Source organism: Equus quagga, chromosome 2 (genome assembly GCF_021613505.1).
Source record: "Equus quagga isolate Etosha38 chromosome 2, UCLA_HA_Equagga_1.0, whole genome shotgun sequence".
Lineage (NCBI taxonomy): Eukaryota > Metazoa > Chordata > Mammalia > Perissodactyla > Equidae > Equus > Equus quagga.
In genome coordinates, this window is record NC_060268.1 from 73,513,997 (window position 1) to 73,535,956 (window position 21,960).

The 21,960-nt window shown below is 39.4% G+C and overlaps 1 protein-coding gene across 1 annotated transcript in view; it reads right to left on the minus strand.

The window, feature by feature from the left end:
- Positions 1-21,960, minus strand: part of GABRA5 (gamma-aminobutyric acid type A receptor subunit alpha5) — a 69,246-nt gene that overhangs the window by 14,558 nt on the left and 32,728 nt on the right. Inside the window, exon 5 of the mRNA XM_046654570.1 lies at positions 13,813-13,895. Within this exon, the coding sequence (XP_046510526.1) occupies positions 13,813-13,895 (83 nt within the window). The remainder of the gene's footprint in view (positions 1-13,812; positions 13,896-21,960) is intronic.

The window sequence follows — 21,960 nt, forward strand, 5'->3', positions numbered from 1 at the left end:
TGCCTTGTCCCAAGGAGAGCTGCTGTGCTGTGAGACTAGCCTCCCTCAATGACCATGCTTGCAGTGAGGAGGGCTGCAGACATCCTGTTAATACCCCCTATTCCATTTCCCAATCCATAGGGAGCTGTGAGTCTGACCCTGGCCAAATGAAGTAAGGGGATCCCCACGACCCTTGGAAGATGCAAGTAGGTTGGAAAACGTAAATCTTGAAGCTCAGAAAGGAGCTCAAACCTCGGGGCAATAGGTCTTAGTGGCCACGGTCAGTTCTGAGAGTCAGGAAACATCTGGAAACATGCACATATGTGTAAAGGGAGTACAGAGCACAGGAAACAAACTTCCCTCATAGAGCTGTTTACTTAGTGCCAGGTCTGCTCACGGAAGAAAAGCAAAGCGGCGAAGAGCGGGTGAGATGGAGGAGAGGGAGGACATCAGGACACCTGCGGTGTTCTGGAGAGTGGCAGAGGTCTGGGGCTGTACGTGCCTTCTCTGGAGTTCTGGAGGGAGGCCGAGTGCAGACGTGAGAATGCAGATGGAAGTCGTGGGGTGGTGGAGGCACAGAGGTGGGTGTGGAGGTTAGGACAGCCCTGTTTAGGGCATGGACACCCACTTCATCTGCTCTCCAGACTTCAGGGCTGGGCATCACTTTCCACAGTGGCATTGGAGATGGCACACAGTTAGAGATGGCTCTCCTTGGGCCCTGAGGCTAAGTGGCAAGTTGACCAGGGAAGCATGCAGATGCTGCAGGGATTGCTGGCTGGGGAGGAGGCTGGCTCTGTTACCTGTGGGATCCCTGGGCACAAGTACTCCAATCCTCTTTCTCCATTGTTAGGGGTAGAGTGAATAACAATACTTATCTTACAGTAAGGACCCAATCAAATAATAATTGTAACTAGATAAAAGTTACTTGAAATCACAAAGCCATGTATGAATTTCACCTGCAATGTGTAATAAAAATTCATATGATCTTGATTTTCAAACTGTTAGTGAGTATGAAACGACTTATTTATATCATTAACATTGGTAGCATTAATAATTGCAACAAGAGATACTGAGGCCTCCAGCGTGTCAGTTCAATATTGCTGAGTTCTGCTGTCATCCAATTAAGGGTGGGAATAAATGACCGCTCATGCATTTCAGCGTGGGCATTTAGCAGCACTAAATTCTTCTCTTTGTATCAGTGGCATGGCATTCAATCTCTTAGCTAGGACAACAATAAACGAGGCAATCAGGTTTGCCGTGCTACCATTTGTCATGATTTAGAGCTCCGGAAACATAATGCTCACCCTCCTCAGACTGTACATCAGTGGAGCCTGGCAAGAAGGTTTGAAACGTTTTCACTTACAAGCAACTCGGGAATTCATCACCAATTTCCAAAGGGTTCCTTCCCGTCAGCTGACACTTGCTGTCTGTCCTCTTCTAATATTGCAAATCCTGAATAGGAGGCGTCAGTGGCACTATTAACCTCTTATTTACAAGGCCTTTCAGAAGTGATGAGTTTTTGCCTAACTGTGAGAGAACTATGATGGCATGACGCTGACCTTCAATAACATCTTTTGCTCTAAGCCTCTATTTCCCCATCTCTAGGTTGGGGGAAACAACACCAGTCTCCTAGGGGTGCTGTGAGGGCAAAGTGTATTCATGAATGGCTAGTATTTAGCATGTGTCTGACATGCAGTAAGTGCTTAATAAATAGTAGCTACAAGAAATATAACCATATGTTGGGAAGGATTTCTGCTTGATGCCAAATCCAGTCTTAGGAAAAGATCTTTCTACTTGAATTCACTTTCTAATTGTTGTTCAAAAGCAAACCCAGTGTGTAAGGACCATTGGTCAGCCTTCTCTGACAGGCTGCATGGACACCCAGGAACTGTCAATAACCAGTTAGGAAATCCGTTGTTCTCTGTGTGTTCACATTACCTATGGTGTTAGAAGAAATGCAGATGAGGATGCAATGGATAACTGGAATTTTGGTGATTTGAAAACGTAAAGGATTTGAGTTCTCTGACACCCGTGTCTTTAGCCTTCCTCTCTTCTAAAACCGAGGGCCAGCAGAGCCTCAGAAGGCCTCACCACCCATTGCCCGTGGGACCTTCTGCAGGTCCCTGAACCTCCCTGAGCCTCAGTCCCCTGAGCTGAAAACCAAGCCAACACCCGACACATCGATTGCATAATCTAGATTAGAAACTTTGTGAAAGATGAATGTATGTAGATATATTATCTCTAAAGGCCTATTGGACACCGAATATCCCTGCTCTAAATTCAGCAGGTAAAAATTAGATTGATGGGGCTTTGTCACACCATTTTCCTTGCCCAGAATCAACTGAGAGGTTAAATGCAGCTCTCAGCAAATGGAGATGAACAGATAACATTTCTGCCCTGTTACCAATGAAGCTACACTGGAAGACTGACGTTTGCTAGTCAAATGGCCCATCACTACCCGCAGTTAAGCCCTTGTAAAATTATGTTAGGTCACTGCCTCACTGGTCTGAGTGAAAGTGAGTCAGAGATCAGGCCCTCTGCATCTATGGACTTAACTGAGACCAAATCAGGAAAGAAAGACAAAGGACTGTCACCCTCCCAGCAGAAAAAGTACTCCTCCTGCGGAGAGGAGCGAGAAGCAGAGCAAAAGGCTAGATGTGTTAGAAGGACGTCCCTCCATGTAATTTCCCATCCTCTCATAAACTGATTAGTTTTCTTAACTCCAAACCAGGACTTCTTCCCAATTACTTCCAATTTCCTCATGGAAAATAGTATTTCCCAAGTCACCTGGTCTTAAAATCATGATGCCCTCTTTGACTCATGTCCTTCTTTGATCCTATATATCTACCTGTCACATCTGGCCACCACTCTGCTCTCAGCGCTCATCACTTCTTGTCTTCACAGCAATCCTCAGCCCTTGGTTTCACCCCCATAATAGGGATTTCAGCATACCCTCCCCTTGCTCTGCAAATAACACCGTTCTACCTACTACTTTACACTTTCATATTTAAGGGTCTTCCTTTTTGGGTTGTAATGTCATCCTGTCACTTTCCCACCTCCACTAATTGATCCTTACCATTTGTGCTTTGCCCTCATTTCCAGTATGCTTTCTATTCATATCCTTCCAGGTTTAGTTCAAAATATCATCCCCATGATGAGCTTCCCTGTCTGTGAATTCCAAGTGGCTTTCAGCTGCACAAGTGTATGTAACCTGATTACCTAATGTGTCCATCATCAAGTCCTTGGGAGTAGAGCACCATTCATGCTTTTGTGTTTCTCACTGCACCTAGCAGAAGGCAGAACACACCCAACGTATCTATTAAATAGTAATCAAGGTTAACTAATGTATCTCAACTCAGAAACAACAGAGACAAAGCTTCAGTGTGTTTCTAAGACCTCACAGACTGCAACATTTGCACATCAGGCCCTCTAACACCTGTGTTCTAGATCATCCACACTCAGGCTGAGTGGCTACCTGCTGGGCATGACAAATGCAGTCAGAGAGACATAATTCCACAGTTCAAATGTACCCATAGCTTACCACAGTGAGATTTACCCCGAGTTTCTGAAATTCTTTCCATTGGATGTCTATCAAAGAGGTGCCCATGTCTAATTTAGTATATATTTTTATGAATCCAGATGTTGTCTCATGACTTAATCTAATATTTAATGCATCACTCCACAAATAAAATGAACAAAAAACATTAAAGTTTTTTTTCTTTTCTAAATAGTCTTGATTTGTTTAAGCACCTGCTTCCAAATATGAGCCATGCCATTATATTTAAGGAAATTCCTTACAGACCAGGAAAAATCCCTCTATAAGCTGAGGCCAATTTCCACATTTGTTTGAATTCTTGAGAGTAGAGATAGCAATAACAGAAATGTCTCTTGATTCAGCTCTCCATTAGAGAAGCCAGAGCATGTGGCTCATTACAATAATGACACCTATTTGCATTCCTTTGTCTCCTAATAGCAGAGGACTGCTGGACTGGGTCATTGAAACCCATTATACTATCACATTTAGCCTCTGCACACTCAGATGGCCACAGTACAAGTGAACTACTTGGCCAAGCAGCTATTTTTAGTGAATCCAAAAGATGAAAGAGAAGTAAGAAAAACACTTAATTGGACATCATTTCTTCTCTGAAAATTATGATGTTCTCAGCTGAAACTACAGAAGGCGAGCAAAGATGAAGTTTGCAGTTTTCTAGCTCTTGGTCAATTATATACAAACATGATATATGAATAAAATCCTTCTAATTGCTTTTTATGTCATAGTAATGACATTAACAGCAAATATAAAGAAACAATCAACATCTAAATCAAATCCATCTTCACAATATCAGTCAGATGAAAAGAAATTTGGCATGAAAGGTCAAAAATCTCAAGAAATATGTATATACACTAATTGATCTTATTTGGCTTGATTGAATGTAGAAGTGAAGAGATCCTATCAGATGCGTATTTTAGCTTTGAATATGATAAATGATTTAACTGCAGTTGATGGGTTGTTGACTATGAGATAATTTAGTTAAGAAGGATTAGAAGGTCACATATTTTCCTTTACCAGAACTGCTTTTGTGTTGCCTGCCCTGCACACCATTATCACCATCAAATCCATATGTCACATTGACTTGAACTTATTTAACTAACGATAGAAAAAATAACGACCTGTGATGTTTACTGTTTTATCTTTGATCAAATCAAGAGAATAATTTTCATGTACAAAGAGCAGCATAATTTTAAGTTACACAACTCGTTTTCCTCTTGGGAACATGAACAATTCATTTTCCTTCAGGAACATGATTCAGTGATTCCCAAATAAGATGCCTTAGGGATCTTTTGAAGGTTTTGTCCCAAGTACCGAAGTGCACAGCCACCCCATGACAGCAAGTGATTTAAATAAATCCTGGTGAGAGTCCCTTTCTAATACACTGCTTCCCTGAAATAAATGTATAGTTTATCTCTCCATGGCATTTGAAGATCATAGTTTGAAAAAAAATGAATTATTTTCATCCAACCTAACGTTTGGCTCATCCCACAAGCTTACCTCTCCTAATCCCTTTGGAATGACAGAAGTAATATAAAGGAAGCCCTTGGAACCAAAGACGTTCCTCTGCCGGTAATGGCACTGTTCTTAGGTAACAACTACGAACACTGGACACCATATAAAAACAACTCCCTGAAGGCACTGGAGAATGAACAATACAGGAGGAGACTGGAAGGGAATTGGCACTCGGATAAAGGAAATACCTTTTCACTTAAAAGCTGTGAGTCAGAGCAACGAGATGGCCAGGGTTCAGCTAGATCCCTCAGTCTTCCTGGTTTGAAGAACCAAAAGAAAGAGTCTGGAAGCTGTCAAAGCAGCAGCTGGAAAGTGAGGTGTAAAGTCCTAAAAGGAAAGTGCCACAGAGAGGGAGACCCAAATATGACATAAACACATGTATGTAAACTCTACCCAGATATCTAACTTACTAAGTAAACCAAAGTAAAAGAACCGCCTGACATTTCAGCTGTTGCCACCACAGAAAAGATGGAGTGTGGAGTTTGAGCTCAGTCAAATTAACCAGATTAAAAAAAATTTAACCCTCTAAATTTAGCATAATCCAGAGTCTCTGCAGTATAACACAGAAACATCCAGGAAAAAATTCAAAAGTATTAAATGTAAAAAAAAAAAAAAAAAAAAAATGGAAAAAAAGATACATACTCAAGAGAAATACAATCAATGCAGAAGGACCCCCAGAGGATTAGATGCTGGATTTAGCATACAAGGATTTTAAAGTAGCTATTATGGCTATGCTTAAGGGTATAAACAAAAATAATGTAATGTTTTGTAATGAAGAAACTAGGAGTAAATCTTAGCAGAGACATTGAAACTATGTAAAAGAACCAAATACAAATTCTAAAACTGACACATATAATATACTAAATAAAAAGCTTACTGTATAAGTTTAACAGCAAATTGGAAGTGACAGAAGTCAATGAACTTGAAGACAGAGCAATGGAAATTATCTAATATAAAGAACAAGAAGGAAAATAATTTTTTAAAAAAGCAAGAGACTCCTAGGGATCTGAGACATTATATCAAAAGTTACAATACATATAATTAGAACTCCAGATGGAATAGAGAGGATTGCACAGAAAAATATTAGACAGAATAATGGTCAAAATGCCATAAATTTGGTGAAAGACAAATTTAGAGATTATAGAGGCTCAGCAAACACCAGGAAGTACACATAATAATAAAAAGTACATCCAGGAGAACATCTGGCTCCAGGAAAGGGAAATGTATTTCCCCCTATTTATCCCAGTACATATAACTAGAAACACTGCATATTACATATGAAATAAATATAGGAAGAATCTGAAAGAGAGAGAGAATAAGGCAGACAGACTTTGGGACCAGGGACCCAAGGGATGACCCAGTGGTGAGTTCTCTGGTTTTCTTCTTGCCTTTTACATTTCAGACTTGGAACCAAAGACTGGCAACCAAGAAATGCCAATGGGCACAGAAAAAAAACAGTAACACTAAGAGAAGCCTGTGTGCTCTCTATCCAAAGGACCAGGAAAGGATCAGCCTATCAAGGCAGATAACTTTTAGACCATAACTGCTCTACTCCAGTCAAATACCACAGAAAAATCATGCCCCCCATCCCTCCCAGCAGAGAGAGTGGAGAGGCTAGACTTTCACCCTTAGCAGGTGCCCCAATCCACCAATGGAGTGGCATCAGAGAAGATCAGGTACAGAGAGAGCCAGGACCTTCATCCCTGCTAGGCAGTAAAAATGCTTATTCCCCATAGTGTGCTGGAGGCCACATGGGGAGCCTGGAGTTCCACCTTAATCCAGGAGTAACAAGTCCATCCTGCTCCTTGCTGGTGTTGTGTCACAGGAAGATTAGTGGAAATTTAGACTTTTGCCACTGTGAAGTGGTAACAAGGCCATCCTACCCCAGTGGTGTCAGTGGAGGCCTAGTATGGAGGTGGAAGCCAGCACCCACCCAGCAGGAACAAGGAGCCCCAGGCACCCTTGTATAGATAGATGCTGAGTGGAGAACCCGGACTTCTACCCCAATATGTATGCAGGCTGTGCTGCATCTTTTCCTGCCAGAGCAGTGTAAAAAATACCCCAGCAAAAACAGAAGTAAATAAGATCTAGAGTCTCATCACACAATACACAAAATGTCCAGGTTCCAGTAGAAAATTGTTTGTCATACCGAGACCCAGGAAGATCAAACTGAATCAAAAAAATCCATAGATGCCAAAACAGATATGACAGAGATATTAGAATTACCTGACAAAGAATCTTTGAAGCAGCCATCACAAAATGCTGCAGTGAGCACTTAAAACATGCTTGAAACAAATGAAAAATCAGGAAATCTCAGCAAAGAAACTGAAGAGATAAAGAAAATCAAACAGAAGTTTTAGAACTTATGTTGGTCCATTCAGGCTACCGTGACAAAATACTGGTTGGCTTAAATGACCAAGATTTTTTTTTTCACAGATCTGGAGGCTGAGAAGTCCAAGATCCAGTGCCAGCAGAATCAGTTTCTGCTTCTCTTGCTGGCTCGCAGCCTTCTTTCTGTGTGCTCACATGGCCTTTCCTTACTGCATCTGTTTGAAATCTCTCTCTTTCTCTTCTTATAAGGGCACCAATCCTATCAGATCAGGGTTCCATCTTTATGACTTCATTTCACCTTAATTACAAAGGCCCCATCTCCAAATACAGTAACATAGGTGATTAAGATTTCAACATAAGAATCTAGGAGGACGTAATTCAGTTCATAGCATCCTGCCACTGGCCTCCCAAAATTCATGTCCTTCTTGCGTGCAAAATACATTCATTCCATCCCAATAGCACCAAAAGGCCTATCTCATTCCAGCATCAACTCTAACTTCTAAAATCGAAAGTCTCATCTTAACATCATGTAAATATTAGATGTGGTTGAGATGTGATTCATCCTGAGGCAAAATTCCTCTCCAGTTGTGAACCTGTGAAACCAAAAAAGTTATATGCTTCCAATATACAGTGGTGGGACAGACATAGGATAGACATTCCCATTCCAAAAGAGAGGTCAGAAGAAAGAAAGGGGTGGGTAAGCAAGTCCACTACCTAGCAAGGCAAATTCCATAAGATCTGAAGGCTCAAAAATAATCCTCTTTGATTCGATGCTCTGCCCTCCAGGGCCCCTGGGGCAGCAGTGTCACCCCAATTGCTGTAAGGCTTGCTGCTGCCAAGGATCTCTGCAAGGACCCTGCCCACACAGCTCTGCTGGGTGGCAATCCTGCCCTTCAAAATTGAGGTGGAGGCAGCCACCTCATAGAGTGGTAGAGTAGCCCTGATGATGTCTGAATTGCCTTCGGAGTCATTCTTCCCAGCTTCTGTTGAGATGGCTGATCAACATCATGGGTAACCTTTTTATGGAGTAATTGTCCAGTCACACCCTTCTATTCTCTTCAGAACAAGCTTCCTCATTTTTCACAATATAGATAGGCTAATTTTTTCCAAAGCTTTAAGTTCTGGTTCCTTTTTGCTTAACAATTCTTTCTTTAATTCATGTCTTGCTTCTCGCATTTTACTATAAGCAGTTAGGAGGAACCAAGGCACTCCCTCATCACTTTGTTCAGAAATCTCCTCAACTAAATATCCAATTTTATGGCTTACAAGTTCTACCTTCCAGAAAACACTACAACACAATTTAGCCAAGTGATTTGCCAATTTATAAAAGGATCACTCTTCCTCCAGTTTCCAATAACCTGTCCCTCATCTCTGCCTGAAATCTCACCTGAAGACCTTTAAATCCATATTTCTACCAACATTCTGTTCATGATTATTTATGTATTTTCCAAGAAGATGGAGGTTTTCTCTCTAGCTCTCTTTTTTTTCTTTCTGAGCCCTCACCAGTATCACCAACAGTCTTTTCACAGCAATCTTGGCTTTTTCTAGTATGCACCACAAAACTTTCCAGCCTTTACCCATTACCCAGTTCTAAAGTCATATCCAAATTTTTAGGTATTTGTTACAGCAGCACCCCACTTCTCAAAACCAAAATCTGTATTAGTCAGGGTTCTCCAGAGAAACAGAATTAATAGGATATATTTATATCCTATCATATATATGTATTGGACAATATAGCCAGAGCAGGGCAAGAGGGAAATTTAAGGCTCCAAATACATACATTAAAATAGAGGAAAAGCCCCAAATCAATAATCTAAGTTTCTATCTCAAGAATCTAGAAAAAGAAAAGCAAACTAAATCCAAAGTAATCATGAGGAAGAAAATTAGAAAGATGAAAAGAGAAATAAGCAAAATAGAAAAAAATAGAGAAAATCATTGAAACAAAAAGCTGGTTAATGGAAAGATCAAAAAAATTGATAAACTTCTAGTGTGACAAACACAAAAAGAGAGAAGATACAAATTACCAACATCAGGGATGAAGCAAGGGCTATTACTACAGACTCTGAAGACTTCAAACAGATAATAAAGAATACTATGAACAATCCTATAAATATAAATTTGACAACTTAGGTGAAAGGAATCAATTTCTCAAAAAATAAAAATTAACCAACCTCATCCATTATGAAATAGATAATTTGAATAGCCCTGTAATTCTTAAGGAAGTTTAAATCATAACTAAAAATCTCCTGAAACAGAAATTTTCAGGCCCAGATAGCTTTAATGGAGAATTATAACAACTATGTAAAAGAATGAATACCAATTCTACACAGTATTTTCCAGAAAACAGAAAAGAATACTTCCCAATTCATTTTATAAGGCCAGGATTATCTGGCACCAAAATCAAAGATATTGCCAAAAAGCACAAAAGTTCAGACCAATATCCTTCGTGAATAGAGACATAAAATATCCTTAACAAAATATTAGTACACTGGATTCAACAACACATAAAATGAATTACACACAGTGACCAAGTAGTTTATCCCAGGGATGCAAGGCACAGATGTAATCCACAAAGTTAACATGCTAAAGAAAACTCACGTGATAATATCAATTGCTACTGGAAAAGTATTTGATAATATTAACATCTATTCATGATAATTCTTAGAAAACTAGTAATAGATGAGAACTTCCTCAATTTGATAAAGCACTTCCACAGAAAACAAAAATCTATAACTAACATTACACTTAATGGTGAAAGACTGAGTGCTTTCCCAAGAGTAGGAATAATGCAAGGATGTCTGCTTTTGCCACTTTTATTGAACTTAGTGCTGGGAATTCCAGCCTGTGCAATAAGGGAAGAGAAGAAAAGTGCAAAGACAAAGAAAGAAAGAAAGAGGGCCAGCCAGTGGCATAGTGATTAAGTTCGCACAATCCACTTCAGCAGCCCAGTGTTTGCAGGTTTGGATCCCAGGCACAGACCTACACTCTGCTCACCAAGCCATGCTGTGGTGGCAACCCACATACAAAATATATGAAGATTGGTACAGATGTTAGCTCAGTGACAATCTTCCTCAAGCAAAAAGAGGATGATTGGCAACAGGTGTTAGCTCAGGGCCAGTCTTCCTCACAAAACAAAGAAAAGGAAAAAGAAAAAGAAAGAAAGAAGGAAAGAAAGACAGAAAATTCCCCCTATTTTTAGATGGCATTATTGTCTATGTAGAAAATCCAAGATAATGCAAAAAAAAAAAAAAAAGGCCCTCCTAGAACTAATAAGTAAGTTCAGCAAGGAAACAGGATATACAATAAACATACGAAAGAAACTTTTTCCTATATAATAGCAATGAACATGTGGACCCTAAAATTAAAACTACAATATCATTTTCATTCCCTTAAAAATATATAAATGCTTGGGTATAAATCAAACAAGTATGCACAAGACTTCTATAATATGCTCATAATGGAAATCATAGATCATAATAAACAGAGAGACAAACTGTCTTTATGGTTGGAAATTCATCATAGTAAAGATGTAAGATTCCCCTCAAGTTGTTATACAGGTTTAGCCTATTTCCTATGAAAATTCCAGCAACATATTATATATATATAGAAAATATTATTCTAAAATTTATATGGAAAGAAAATAAACTAGAAAAGCTAAAAAAATTCTGACAAAGAATAAATTGGGAGAAATCAGTCTACCCAATTTTAATATTTATTGTATAGCTACAGCAAGCAAGATGAAGAGGTACTGAAGGAGGGATAAACAATCAATGCTACAGATTAGGGAAGCTAAATATACATACATAAAAATATGCCTAACTAATTTTTGACAAAAATGCAAAAGGAATTCCATGGAAGAAAAATAATTTTTTCAACAGAAGGTGCAAAAGGAATTGGAAATCACAGAAAAAAAAAAGAACTTTGATCTAGATGTTTTTCCACTAAGATAAGCAGCAAGGCAAGGATGCTCTCTCTCACCACGCCTTTTCAACATTGTACTGGAAGTCCTAGCTAATGCAATAAGACAAGAAAAAGAAGTAAAAGGTACAAAGATTGAGAAGGAAGAAATAAAACTGGCTTTGTTCACAGATGACATGATTGTCTATGTAGAAAATATGAAAGAATTAACAGAAAACCTCCTGGAAATAATTTGTAGTTATAGCAAGGTTGCAAGATCAAAGTTAATATACAAAGGTCAATCATTTTCTTATATACCAGCAATGAACATTTGGAATTTGAAATTAAAAACACAGTTTCATTTACATTAGCACCCCAAAAATGAAATACTTAGGTACAAATCTAATAAAATATTACAAGATCTAGATAAGGAAAAGTACAAAACTCTGATGAAAGAAAAACTGAACAAATGGAGAGCTATTTCAAGTTCATGAACTAATGTTTATGAGACTAAATGTTGTTAAGATATCAGTTTTTCCCAACTTGGTTTATAAATTCAAAGCAATTCCAGTAGAAATTTCAGCAAGTTATTTTGTGGATATTGACAAACCAATTCTAAATTTATGCGGAGAGAAAAATGACCAAAAGTAGCCAGCACAATATTGAAGAAGTAGAAAGTCAAAGAACTGACATTACCCAATCTCGACTTACTATAAAGCTACAGTACTTAAGACAGTGTGGTATTGGCAAAAGAATAGACAAATAGATCAATGGAAGAGAATAGAGAGCCCAAAAATATATCCACACAAACAGAGTTGAGTGATCTTTAACAAAGGCAAAAGGCCATACAATGGATAAGATAGTTTTTTAAACAAACGGTGCTGGAACAACTAGACATCCACATAAACAAAAACAATGAATCTAGACACAGGTCTTCCACTCTTCACAAAAATTAACTCAAAATGGATCATAGACATAAAAGTAAAATGCAAAACTAAAAAACTCCTAGAAGATAACATAGGAGAAAACCTAGATAACCTTGAATTTGGCAATGACTTTTTAGACACAAAACCAGAGACATGATCCATGAGAGAAATAATTGAGAAGCTAGACTTCATTAAAATTAAAAACTTCCGCTACGTGAAAAACATTGTGAAAAGAATGAGAAGACAAGCTGTAGATTTGGACAAAATCTCTGCAAATCACATAGTTAATAAAAAATTGGTATAGAAAATAGACAAAGAATTCTTTAAACACTAAGAAAATGAACAACCTGATTGAAAATGGGCAAAAGCCCTGAACAGCAACTTCACCAAAGAAGATATGCAGATGGTAAAAAAGCATATGAACAGATCACGACGATGATGATTATGACGGACATTTCTTGAGCACTTTTTTTTTTTTTTTGAGGACGATTAGCCCTGAGCTAACATCTGCTGCCAATCCTCCTCTTTTTGCTGAGGAAGGCTGGCCCTGAGCTAACATCCATGACCATCTTCCTCTACTTTTATATGTGGGACGCCTGCCACAGCATGGCTTGCCAAGCAGTGCCATGTCCGCACCCAGGATCTGAACCGGCGGATCCCCAGGAACCCCAGGCCGCCGAAGTGGAACATGCGCACTTAACCCCTGCGCCACTGGGCTGGCCCCTCTTGAACGCTTTAATTGGTGTTATTCTGCCACTTTAAAACTTTATCTCACAGCAATTTCACAAGTGAGGGAAAAAACCTTAGAGAGGTTACTAATTGGACCACAGTTACTCAGCAAAGGAGTGGGATTGTCAGGATTCAGACCCAGGCAGCCTGCTGCTCAGTCTCAAAGAGACCATCCTTCTGCTTTCAAAAATGAAAACTTCACATAGCATGAGCACAAATGGATAGTGTAAAGAAAGAAGGAAATAGTCTATCAGCTCCAACCCTGCCTCCCAATATCTCTGAAGTGAGGACGAGGCTGCAGGCATTCTTTTGGGGCCAATGTTACCACTCTCTGTCTGGAATGGCTGGAATCCAGGAATTTGGACTAGAATCAGACGTGTGCCCCTAATAAATAATTCCTTTGTTGAAGCAACACATATTTCCTAATATGCGTGCAGGGTAAGCAGTGACAGTGAACATGACAATGTCATTGCTCTTATGGAACATTCTAGAAGTGAGTTAACATAGCAATGACTACAATGCAATAAAAAAATTACTGGCTGGGTGGTGGAAATTGGGTCTTGAAGGTTGGCCCCTTGGAGGAAGTGACCTGCAATCTGAGAAGTGAAAACCAGAAAGAACTGCTAGGTGAAGGTCTGGAGTGAAACATGTCTCCAGGAGCATATTCTAGATGGTACGTGCCTCCACTCGCATTCTCTCAGTTACAAACAAGAAAACTGGTCTGTGAGGACACAGGTGTGTGTACCCTGGAGCATCCTCCAGTCTTCTCAAGCAGACTGCAGCTCATATCATGCTTATTGACATACAGAACCTAAATTCTTCTGAATGAATGTGGAAATAACCCCAAAAGTATATCCATGCTTCTTACTTGTGAAAATAACTTACAGCTGCCAAATTTCAGAGGGCAAGCATGGGCATCCATCGGGAAGTCCTCAAGTTGCATTGGGCACTCGGCAGAGATAGTCAAGCTGAAAAATAAGAGATGCAGGTCTTTAAATTACTCATAACTCTGGCTATTTACTGAGCAACCACTATGTTCCAGAAATTGATATTAAGTACTTCACTCATTATTTTAATTGCTATTTTTAATGAAATTGTCTAAACTGTTCCACCAAATTACACAGGTTTGCATTGTAGATGAATATCATTTAGAAATAAAGCTTAAATCAAATGTGTTCGGGAGTTCTGTGGCTGGATGTGTGTGTCTGTACACATATTACCACTTGTAAAGCAATTTGAGATGCCTTTAAAAATAATTTATGCTTTGTTTCCCATCCCTTACTCAGAGTAATCAAAAAACTTCCCTTGACAATGCTGAAAATATATGTATTTTCTCAAATAATTTATAAGCTCAGAAAACATAAATATGGAATAAATACACAGTGCAAATTTTGACCAGAAGCTGGCTGTTAAACATTGGGTACTGGACTGATGTCATGAAAATGTAGAGTAGGTGAAATTGTGCTATGATAGCAATCTTCTAGTACAACCTAAATTATTGTTTTTAATCCAAGCCTGGTCTTCCAAATAATAATACCACCATCTACTTCCGCTGTCACCAATGACTGAAACAGCCACGGTCACAATAGCTGCCATGTCTATGCCAGGCACTGTGATAAAGGCTTTACCTGCATTAACATATCTAATCAGAATAGCTTGATGAGGTTTGTTGCTATTAAGATCCCAGTTTATGGGATCCAAGTTTAAGGTAGGATTAAGGGATCAGGACAAGAATGCAGAGCTATTAAGTCTGGAGCCATGACTGAGCCCAGGCTGCCAGCCCCTCTCACTGCAGTGGCTCCCTAATGGCACGTCCACCACACGCTGCATGGTCCTGGGTTCTGTCCACTTCCAAAGTTGCCACACTGTGATGCTGTTATTTCTCTACAGACTTTACTAATTAGGTAGTGAATCTAAATTCCATTAATGAGTTAATCTTCTGTTTCTTAGTTTCTTATTCTAATATTTAACATGAAATGAAATTACATAAAATGAAATCAAAATGTAAAAGTTTCACCTTTAAACAGATGTCATAATTCTATTTTTTAGACAAATAATAATTCAGCATTATATTAGCATTATTGTTCCTTCCCTGTTATATTGAGTCTGGGTCTTGCTTATGTACCTGAGGTAAGAATCAAAATGTAAAAACATTCATTTTTGCCTGTACTACTTCCTTTTGTTAAAACAGATTACCTTTTGCTATTAAATTTGGCATATAATTCACACTTGACCATTGCAGATGGAATAATCAATATATATATTCTCTGAATGAAACTAAAGTACATGTCAGTGCAAGGGAGTTCTGAGCCTATCAAAGAGAGGGAATCTTGATGCCTCTGCTTCGAGGGACCATTGCCCAAAGGATGGAGTGATTTCAAGAAAGTGTGAATACACATGGCCGAGAAGATACCACAGAGGTCTCACATTCATGCAGGCAGATGGTATTTAAAATGCTATGCCACATATGTACATAGGAGGATATGGGAAAATACAGAAAATCTGTAAAGGAGAAAATTACAAACATATATTATCTCACATATAATTTGACCTGGTACATTTTTTCCAGATTTTTTCTACCTATACATATATTTTGTTTTTGTTCTTGATATATAAAATTCAGCCTTTTGTATACCAAACATTAGAGCAGGAGGATTTCCCACACTAAAGTCTCTACATAACCATTACTTTGAAAGGTGAAATATTTACTAGCATGCAGGCGTGTGTGTGTATGCATTTTTTAAACTTTTTTTTTGAGGAAGATTAGCCCTGAGCTAGCTACTGCCAATCCTCCTCCTTTTGGTGAGGAAGACTGGCCCTGCGCTAACATCCATGCCCATCTTCCTCTTATGTTTATGTATATATGTATATGTATGTGTGTGTGGGGGTGTGTGTGTGTATGTATTAAACCAATTAGCTATTCTTAGACTTTTAGATTATTTTACATGATAAATAATCTGCAGTGGATCTCCTCAAGCATAAACTATGTAAAAGGACAGTTGTTAGAGACTATGAAATAAGGTAAATGAAGACTTACTTATCAGAATTAAGAAAATTAGGATTTAAAAAACACAGCCTGGGCATCAGCCCAGTGGCACAGCCATTAAGTGTGCACGTTCGGCTTCTTGGCAGACAGGAGTTCGCCGGTTCGGATCCCGAGTGCAGACATGGCACCGCTTGGCAAATGCCATGCTGTGGTTGGCGTCCCATGTATAAAGTAGAGGAAGATGGGCATGGATGTTAGCTCAGGGCCAGCCTTCCTCAGCAAAAAGAGGAGGATTGGCAGCAATTAGCTCAGGGCTAATCTTCCTAAAATAAATAAAATTAAATAAAAAACACAGCTTGTGAGGAGGACTCTCAGCCAACACAAAGGAAGATAATGTTGCTTTATCTGGTAGCAACAGAAGGACGGAGAACCTGAATGAGTCAAGTATGTCCTAGAGGATAAAGTGAGCTCAGAAAGTCTAGAATTTCCTTAAGAAGTAAATTTTTAGTAGGGAAATAGGAAATATATAAAGCTATAATGCCAGGTACAAAACAATAAATGTGAAAATAAACTCATGAAAAAGCAGTGCTGTAGGAGAGTAGAGGAGAACACTTCTGATTTGGGAAGTTCATCTTGGTGTTGGTTATGGCCTCTGTTCTAACAGTTTATGGACGTAGGTGTAAGGAAGACCCTAAGCTCAGTCAGTGGGAACAGTGTGAGGTGGGGTGTGGGAGTGAAAGCTTCAGGTGATCCTGCCTGTCTTAGCCCTGCCACAGGTACTTCAGACTTCAATCAGCAAACCCAACTCTGCAGGCTTCAAGTTGCCCCCAACAATGTTAACAACTTCATGGGCCCCACTCCCACCATCATGGTGATGTGGAGGTGGTCCCTCTATGGCAGAATCTTCTCTCTCTAGACACTGCCATGTCTGCCAGCTCACATAACTGGGCTTCTGCCCTGCCAGAAAACACTCTATTGCCCACTGAGTCTAGAGGCTACCTTGAATCCAGATCTGTTGGCTGCATTCTTAAAAACATGAGGTATCATGGTTAATTCCTCTTTCCCCTTGCTCTGTGCTGGGTCTCTGTTTCAATCCCCAGGGCCACTGGAGGTACTGCCACCTGGCATGTCTGTTGTTTCCCCTATTTGTCAGAGAAGACCTCCTCAAGGAGACTTGACCTCCCACCTTGAGCCCTGTTCCCACTCCTGGCTTTTTCTCCTTTTCCTCATGTCCTCCTTTCTTAGCCAACACCATGTGTTCATAAGAGGAATGAGAAGTCTTCCTTTCTGCCATGGTGGTCTCAGCTCTTATTAAAGATAGCATCTCATGTAATGTATTATTGTGATAAATAACCAAATAGCAAATATTTCAGCCTCAGTAAAAGAGAAACATTTAAATTTTTGATCCCTTTAAACATTTCAAGAATGGCCTATGCTTTTATAATTCTCAAAAAATATCTCTGGATAAGAGGGAGACTTCCATTCATGGGGTCCTTGAAATGTAGAGCGCCTTGATATATAACCAACTTCCTTTACACAGAATTGAGATTAAAAGACTCTGGAATGGTGGATTAGCATAGCTCAAAGGAGCCAGCCAAGCCACTTACTAGAAACTCTCACTTTTCAGATAAAGTAAATGGAGCCCAAAAGGTTAAGGAACATGCCTATGAAAAAACTTCACTGAATTACCGGTAGATCCAAGAATCCAGCACTTTTTCCAAAGGTCAAATTTCTGTTTGACTTCCAATTTCTGTTAAGACATTCAGGCATTAACTTATTGGAACAAAATGCCTCATTTTTGAACAACATCTTAATTTTAGGCTCAGTAAAAGGGCATTTTGTGAGTTAAGCTATTTACTTTGACTTAGATTTATATCATCCTAATTGAGAGTTTGGCATCCTACACTTATTAGAAAGCTGTCTGCTTGACCTGGGGCAGCTCACAGTAGAGAGCACTTTAAGATGGTTAACACAGCCAAATTCCAACTGTGTGACCTTTGTAAAATTGCCTAACCTCTCTGGTCTAGTCTTCCCATTTGAAAAAGAGAGATGATAACAGTTACATTTATTCTCCAAAAAAAATAGTTGATAAGTGTGAAAAGAGGGTTAGTCTCACGATTGCTACCCAATATTCTCTTCAGATTTCAGCCTTCTTCATTTACATGAAAATATTGCATCAATGCATAGAAGATGTGGTGGTGGTAGGCAGAATAATGGTCCTCCTAAGATGTCCATGTCCTAATCCCCAAAGCCCCCAAACCTGTGAATACGTACTTTAAATAGCAAAAGGGATTTGCACATATGATTAAATCAAGGTTTTTGGCATAAGAGAGATTATCCTGGATTATCCAGATGGGCCCAGTATAATCACGAGGGTGCTTATGAGAGGGAAGCCGGAGTGTCAGTCAGAAAAGGAAATGTGATGACAGAAGCAGAGGTCACAGTAATGTGGCCATGAGCCCAGGACTGCAGGCAGCCTCTAGAAGCTGGAAGAGGCAAGGAACAGTTTCTCTCCTAGAGAATCTATAAGGAACACAATCCTACCTACAGCTTGATTTTAGCCTTGTAAGACTCTTTTTTGGATATCTGGCCTCCAGAACTGGAAGACAATTGGTTGCGTTTTAGCCAATAAATTGGTGATAATTTGTAACAGTATCAATAGGAAAATAATGCAAACTTTGGTACTTGGAAGTGGGATGCTACTGTATCAAATACATAAAAATGTGGAAATGACTTTGGAATCGGGCAGTGGGCAGAGGCTAGAAGAATTTTGAGATACATAATAGAAAAAGCCTAGACTCAGACTGTTAATTGAAATGCAGATGTTAATGATTCTGTAGCGAAGCCTTCAAGAAGTGAGGAGCAGGGTGGAGAAAATATACATTATATGGTCATAAACATTCTGTTGGTAGAAATATGGACATCAAAGGCCTTGCTGATGAGGGCTCAGAAGGAAAGAAGGAACACCTTATTCGAAATTGGAGTAAAGGAGAGCCTTGCTATATAGTGACAGAAAGCTTAGCTGAATTATGTCTGCAATAATGTGGAAAGTAGAACTTGCAATTGATTGCAGTGGGCTAAATGATGGCCCCCAAATAGATCAGGTCCTAATCCCTGGAAGTTATAAACATTACCTTATATGGAAAAAGGGTCTTTGCAGATGTGATTAAGTGAAGAGTCTTGAGATGGGGAGATTATACAGGCGGGCACTAAATGCAGTCACAAGGATCCTTATAAGAGAGAGGCAAAACGAGACAACACATTGATAGAAGAATGAAGGTAATGTGATGAAAGCAAAGCGATATTTGAAGATGCTATCCTGCTGGCTTTGAAGATGTAGGAAGGTGCCCCGAGCCAAGGAATGTAAGGCTTGCAGCTCTAGAAACTAGAAACTGTAAGCAAACTGATTCTTCCCTGGAGACTCTAGAGGGAGTATGGCCCTGCCAACACCTCGATTCTGCCCCAGTTTCAGACTCATGGCCTCCAAAAGTGTAAGAGAATAAATGCATATTATTTTAAGCCACAGAGTTTGTGGTAATTTGTTATAGCAGCCATAGGAAACTACTACAACGATGGAATTGGATATTTAGATGAGGAGATTTCCAAGCAAAATATTGAAGTTGTGGCCTGTTTTCTCCCTGCTGCTTATTGTAAAATGTGAGAAGAGATAGATTGAGGGAAGAACTGCCAACAAAGAAGGGACTAGGACTTGATGATTTAGGAAATTCTCAGTTTATCCAGGTTGCAAAAGATGCTAAAATTAAGAGAGTCACTGTCAGGAAAGCATGCTCTTAAGAGAAAGTCAAGGATGTGGCTGCACAACCTTTTGTTTAGTGCCTCAAAAGTAACAAAAGGTCAGAGTATTCAGTCACACAGAGGACTCTTTGAGGAGATTAGGTGTGTGAATCACGAGTCGCCTCGGCCATGTAACCAAAAGTCAGGCATAGAGAGTGGATTATCTGTGGAAGATTTATGGAGGATCTCTTGTCTCATGGTGTGAATTCTTGAGACACACATAGAAGACCTACAAGATGTTTAAGAATTTTATACCAACAGAAACACTGCCCATTTGGACTGAAAGGGACAGAGAAAGGGAAGAGTACTCCCTTTTTGCCTATTATTTTCTCTCCTTTCAAGTGGGAATATCTATAACTGTTATGATATGCCTTTCCCACCACTGTACTGTGGGAGCAGATAATTTCTTTCTTGAGTTCCACAAATTCGCAGATGAGACAAATTGTGTCTCAGGGTAGCTCATACTCAGATCCTCATGTACAGCTGATTTAGATGATTCAGAGGATGAGATTTGGAACTTGTGAGCTGATGAGATTTAGCTGAGATTATGAACTTTAATTTGATGCTATAATGAGTTGAGACTTTTGGAGATGTTGGAATGGGGTTAATATATTTTGCATATGGGACAAAGTTGAATTTGGGGAGGCCACTACACAGTTTGTGGTAGGCAAAATAATCATCTTCCAAAGATGTTCTGTCATAATCCTTCCCACCAATGAAGATGTTACCTACCAGGGAAAAGGCATTTTTCAGAAGGGATTAAGTTAAGGCTATTGAGATGGGGAGATTATACCAGATTATCTGGGTGGGCCCAATGTAATCACAAGGCTGCTTATAAGGAAGAGGCAGGAATGTTAAGAGTTAGAGAAAGAGATTTGATGATGGAAGCAGTGATGATGGAAGGAGTGATGCAGGGTCATGAGCCAACGAATGCAGGCATCCTCCAGAAGCTGGAAAAGGCAAAGAAATAGATTCTCCTCTAGAGAATCCAGAAGAGACACAATCCTGCCAACAGCTTGATTTTAGCTGTGAAAGACCTGTTTCAGACTTCTGATCTCCAGAGTAGTGAGATAATAAATCTGTGTTGTTTTAAGCCACTAAATTTGTGTAATGTTTTACAGTAGCCAGATGAAATTAATACAGTAGTTTCCTTAAAATAAAAAGTAGTAATATTACTCATCAAATGACCAGTTGTTAGTGTCTGAACAGCAGCCTCATGTATATTTTGAAATCATTTTCACAAAGTTAACAAAGTAATTCGGCAATATTAGCTCATTTATAAATATCTTACAAAGTGTTCACTGCAACAAAAATTCAGACCTTGATAATCAAACAGACATCTCATGCAAGGTGTCCTGGCTTGGTCAGTTATTGAGCTGCACACCAAGCTTCAGCTAACTTCACTCAGTGGAAACATGACCTCTTTGTAAAGATGGTACAGTGACTCTCAGGTAATACATGAAATTTATTTGGGGACTCTTGAAATTCAATATCAACACAGATCTAATGATTTTATGTTATGGGAAATAAACAAGGTTTAATTTGGTTGTGAGACTTTTCTAGTCCTATGAGTCCTTGTAAAGAACAGATGAATGCTTAATGTAGATAACTTTCTATTTCCCACAGTTGAGCCCATCTGAAAGGCTGCAGGGTCTGGAGGATTAAGGCTGGCACTGTTCACCTGCTGTTGCTGTAGGCAACATCTTTACCATGCTGTAGCCTCACTGGGCTATCCCGGGCTTATTCTCACTGATTTGGGGCTGTGCAGGGCTTTTTCAGCACTCCAGCAAGGATGCTGTTGGAGAATTCTCCTTGCTTTACGCCTGAGTCACATTATTAGAGAGGCTGGAACTGCAGATTCACACAGTGCATGAGGAGTCCCTTTTGTGCTGTGGGGAGTTTGGAGGGGGGTGGTCTCTGAAGGAAGTCCAGCTCTGAGGATTATGTGCCTGTTTTTCCTATATTTGACTCATCTCTAGATTGGCAAAGGGAGGTTCAGTCATATATTCAATTACTGAGAATTGGCCATTTTATCAATATAAATATACGTGTCTATTGAAATGTCCACACTTTTATATTTAATAAGGTACTGGTATCAGGAATACGAATAGCCCTGCTCCTCCTTCAGAAACTTTCTCACGAGCCCTGCCTGAGGTCAAAACCCTGCCCTAATGGAATTTTCTCTCTTGTACACTTGAGCTCAGAAAGAGCTGCAAACTAGTTCATTAAATAAAAGAATGAATGAATGCATT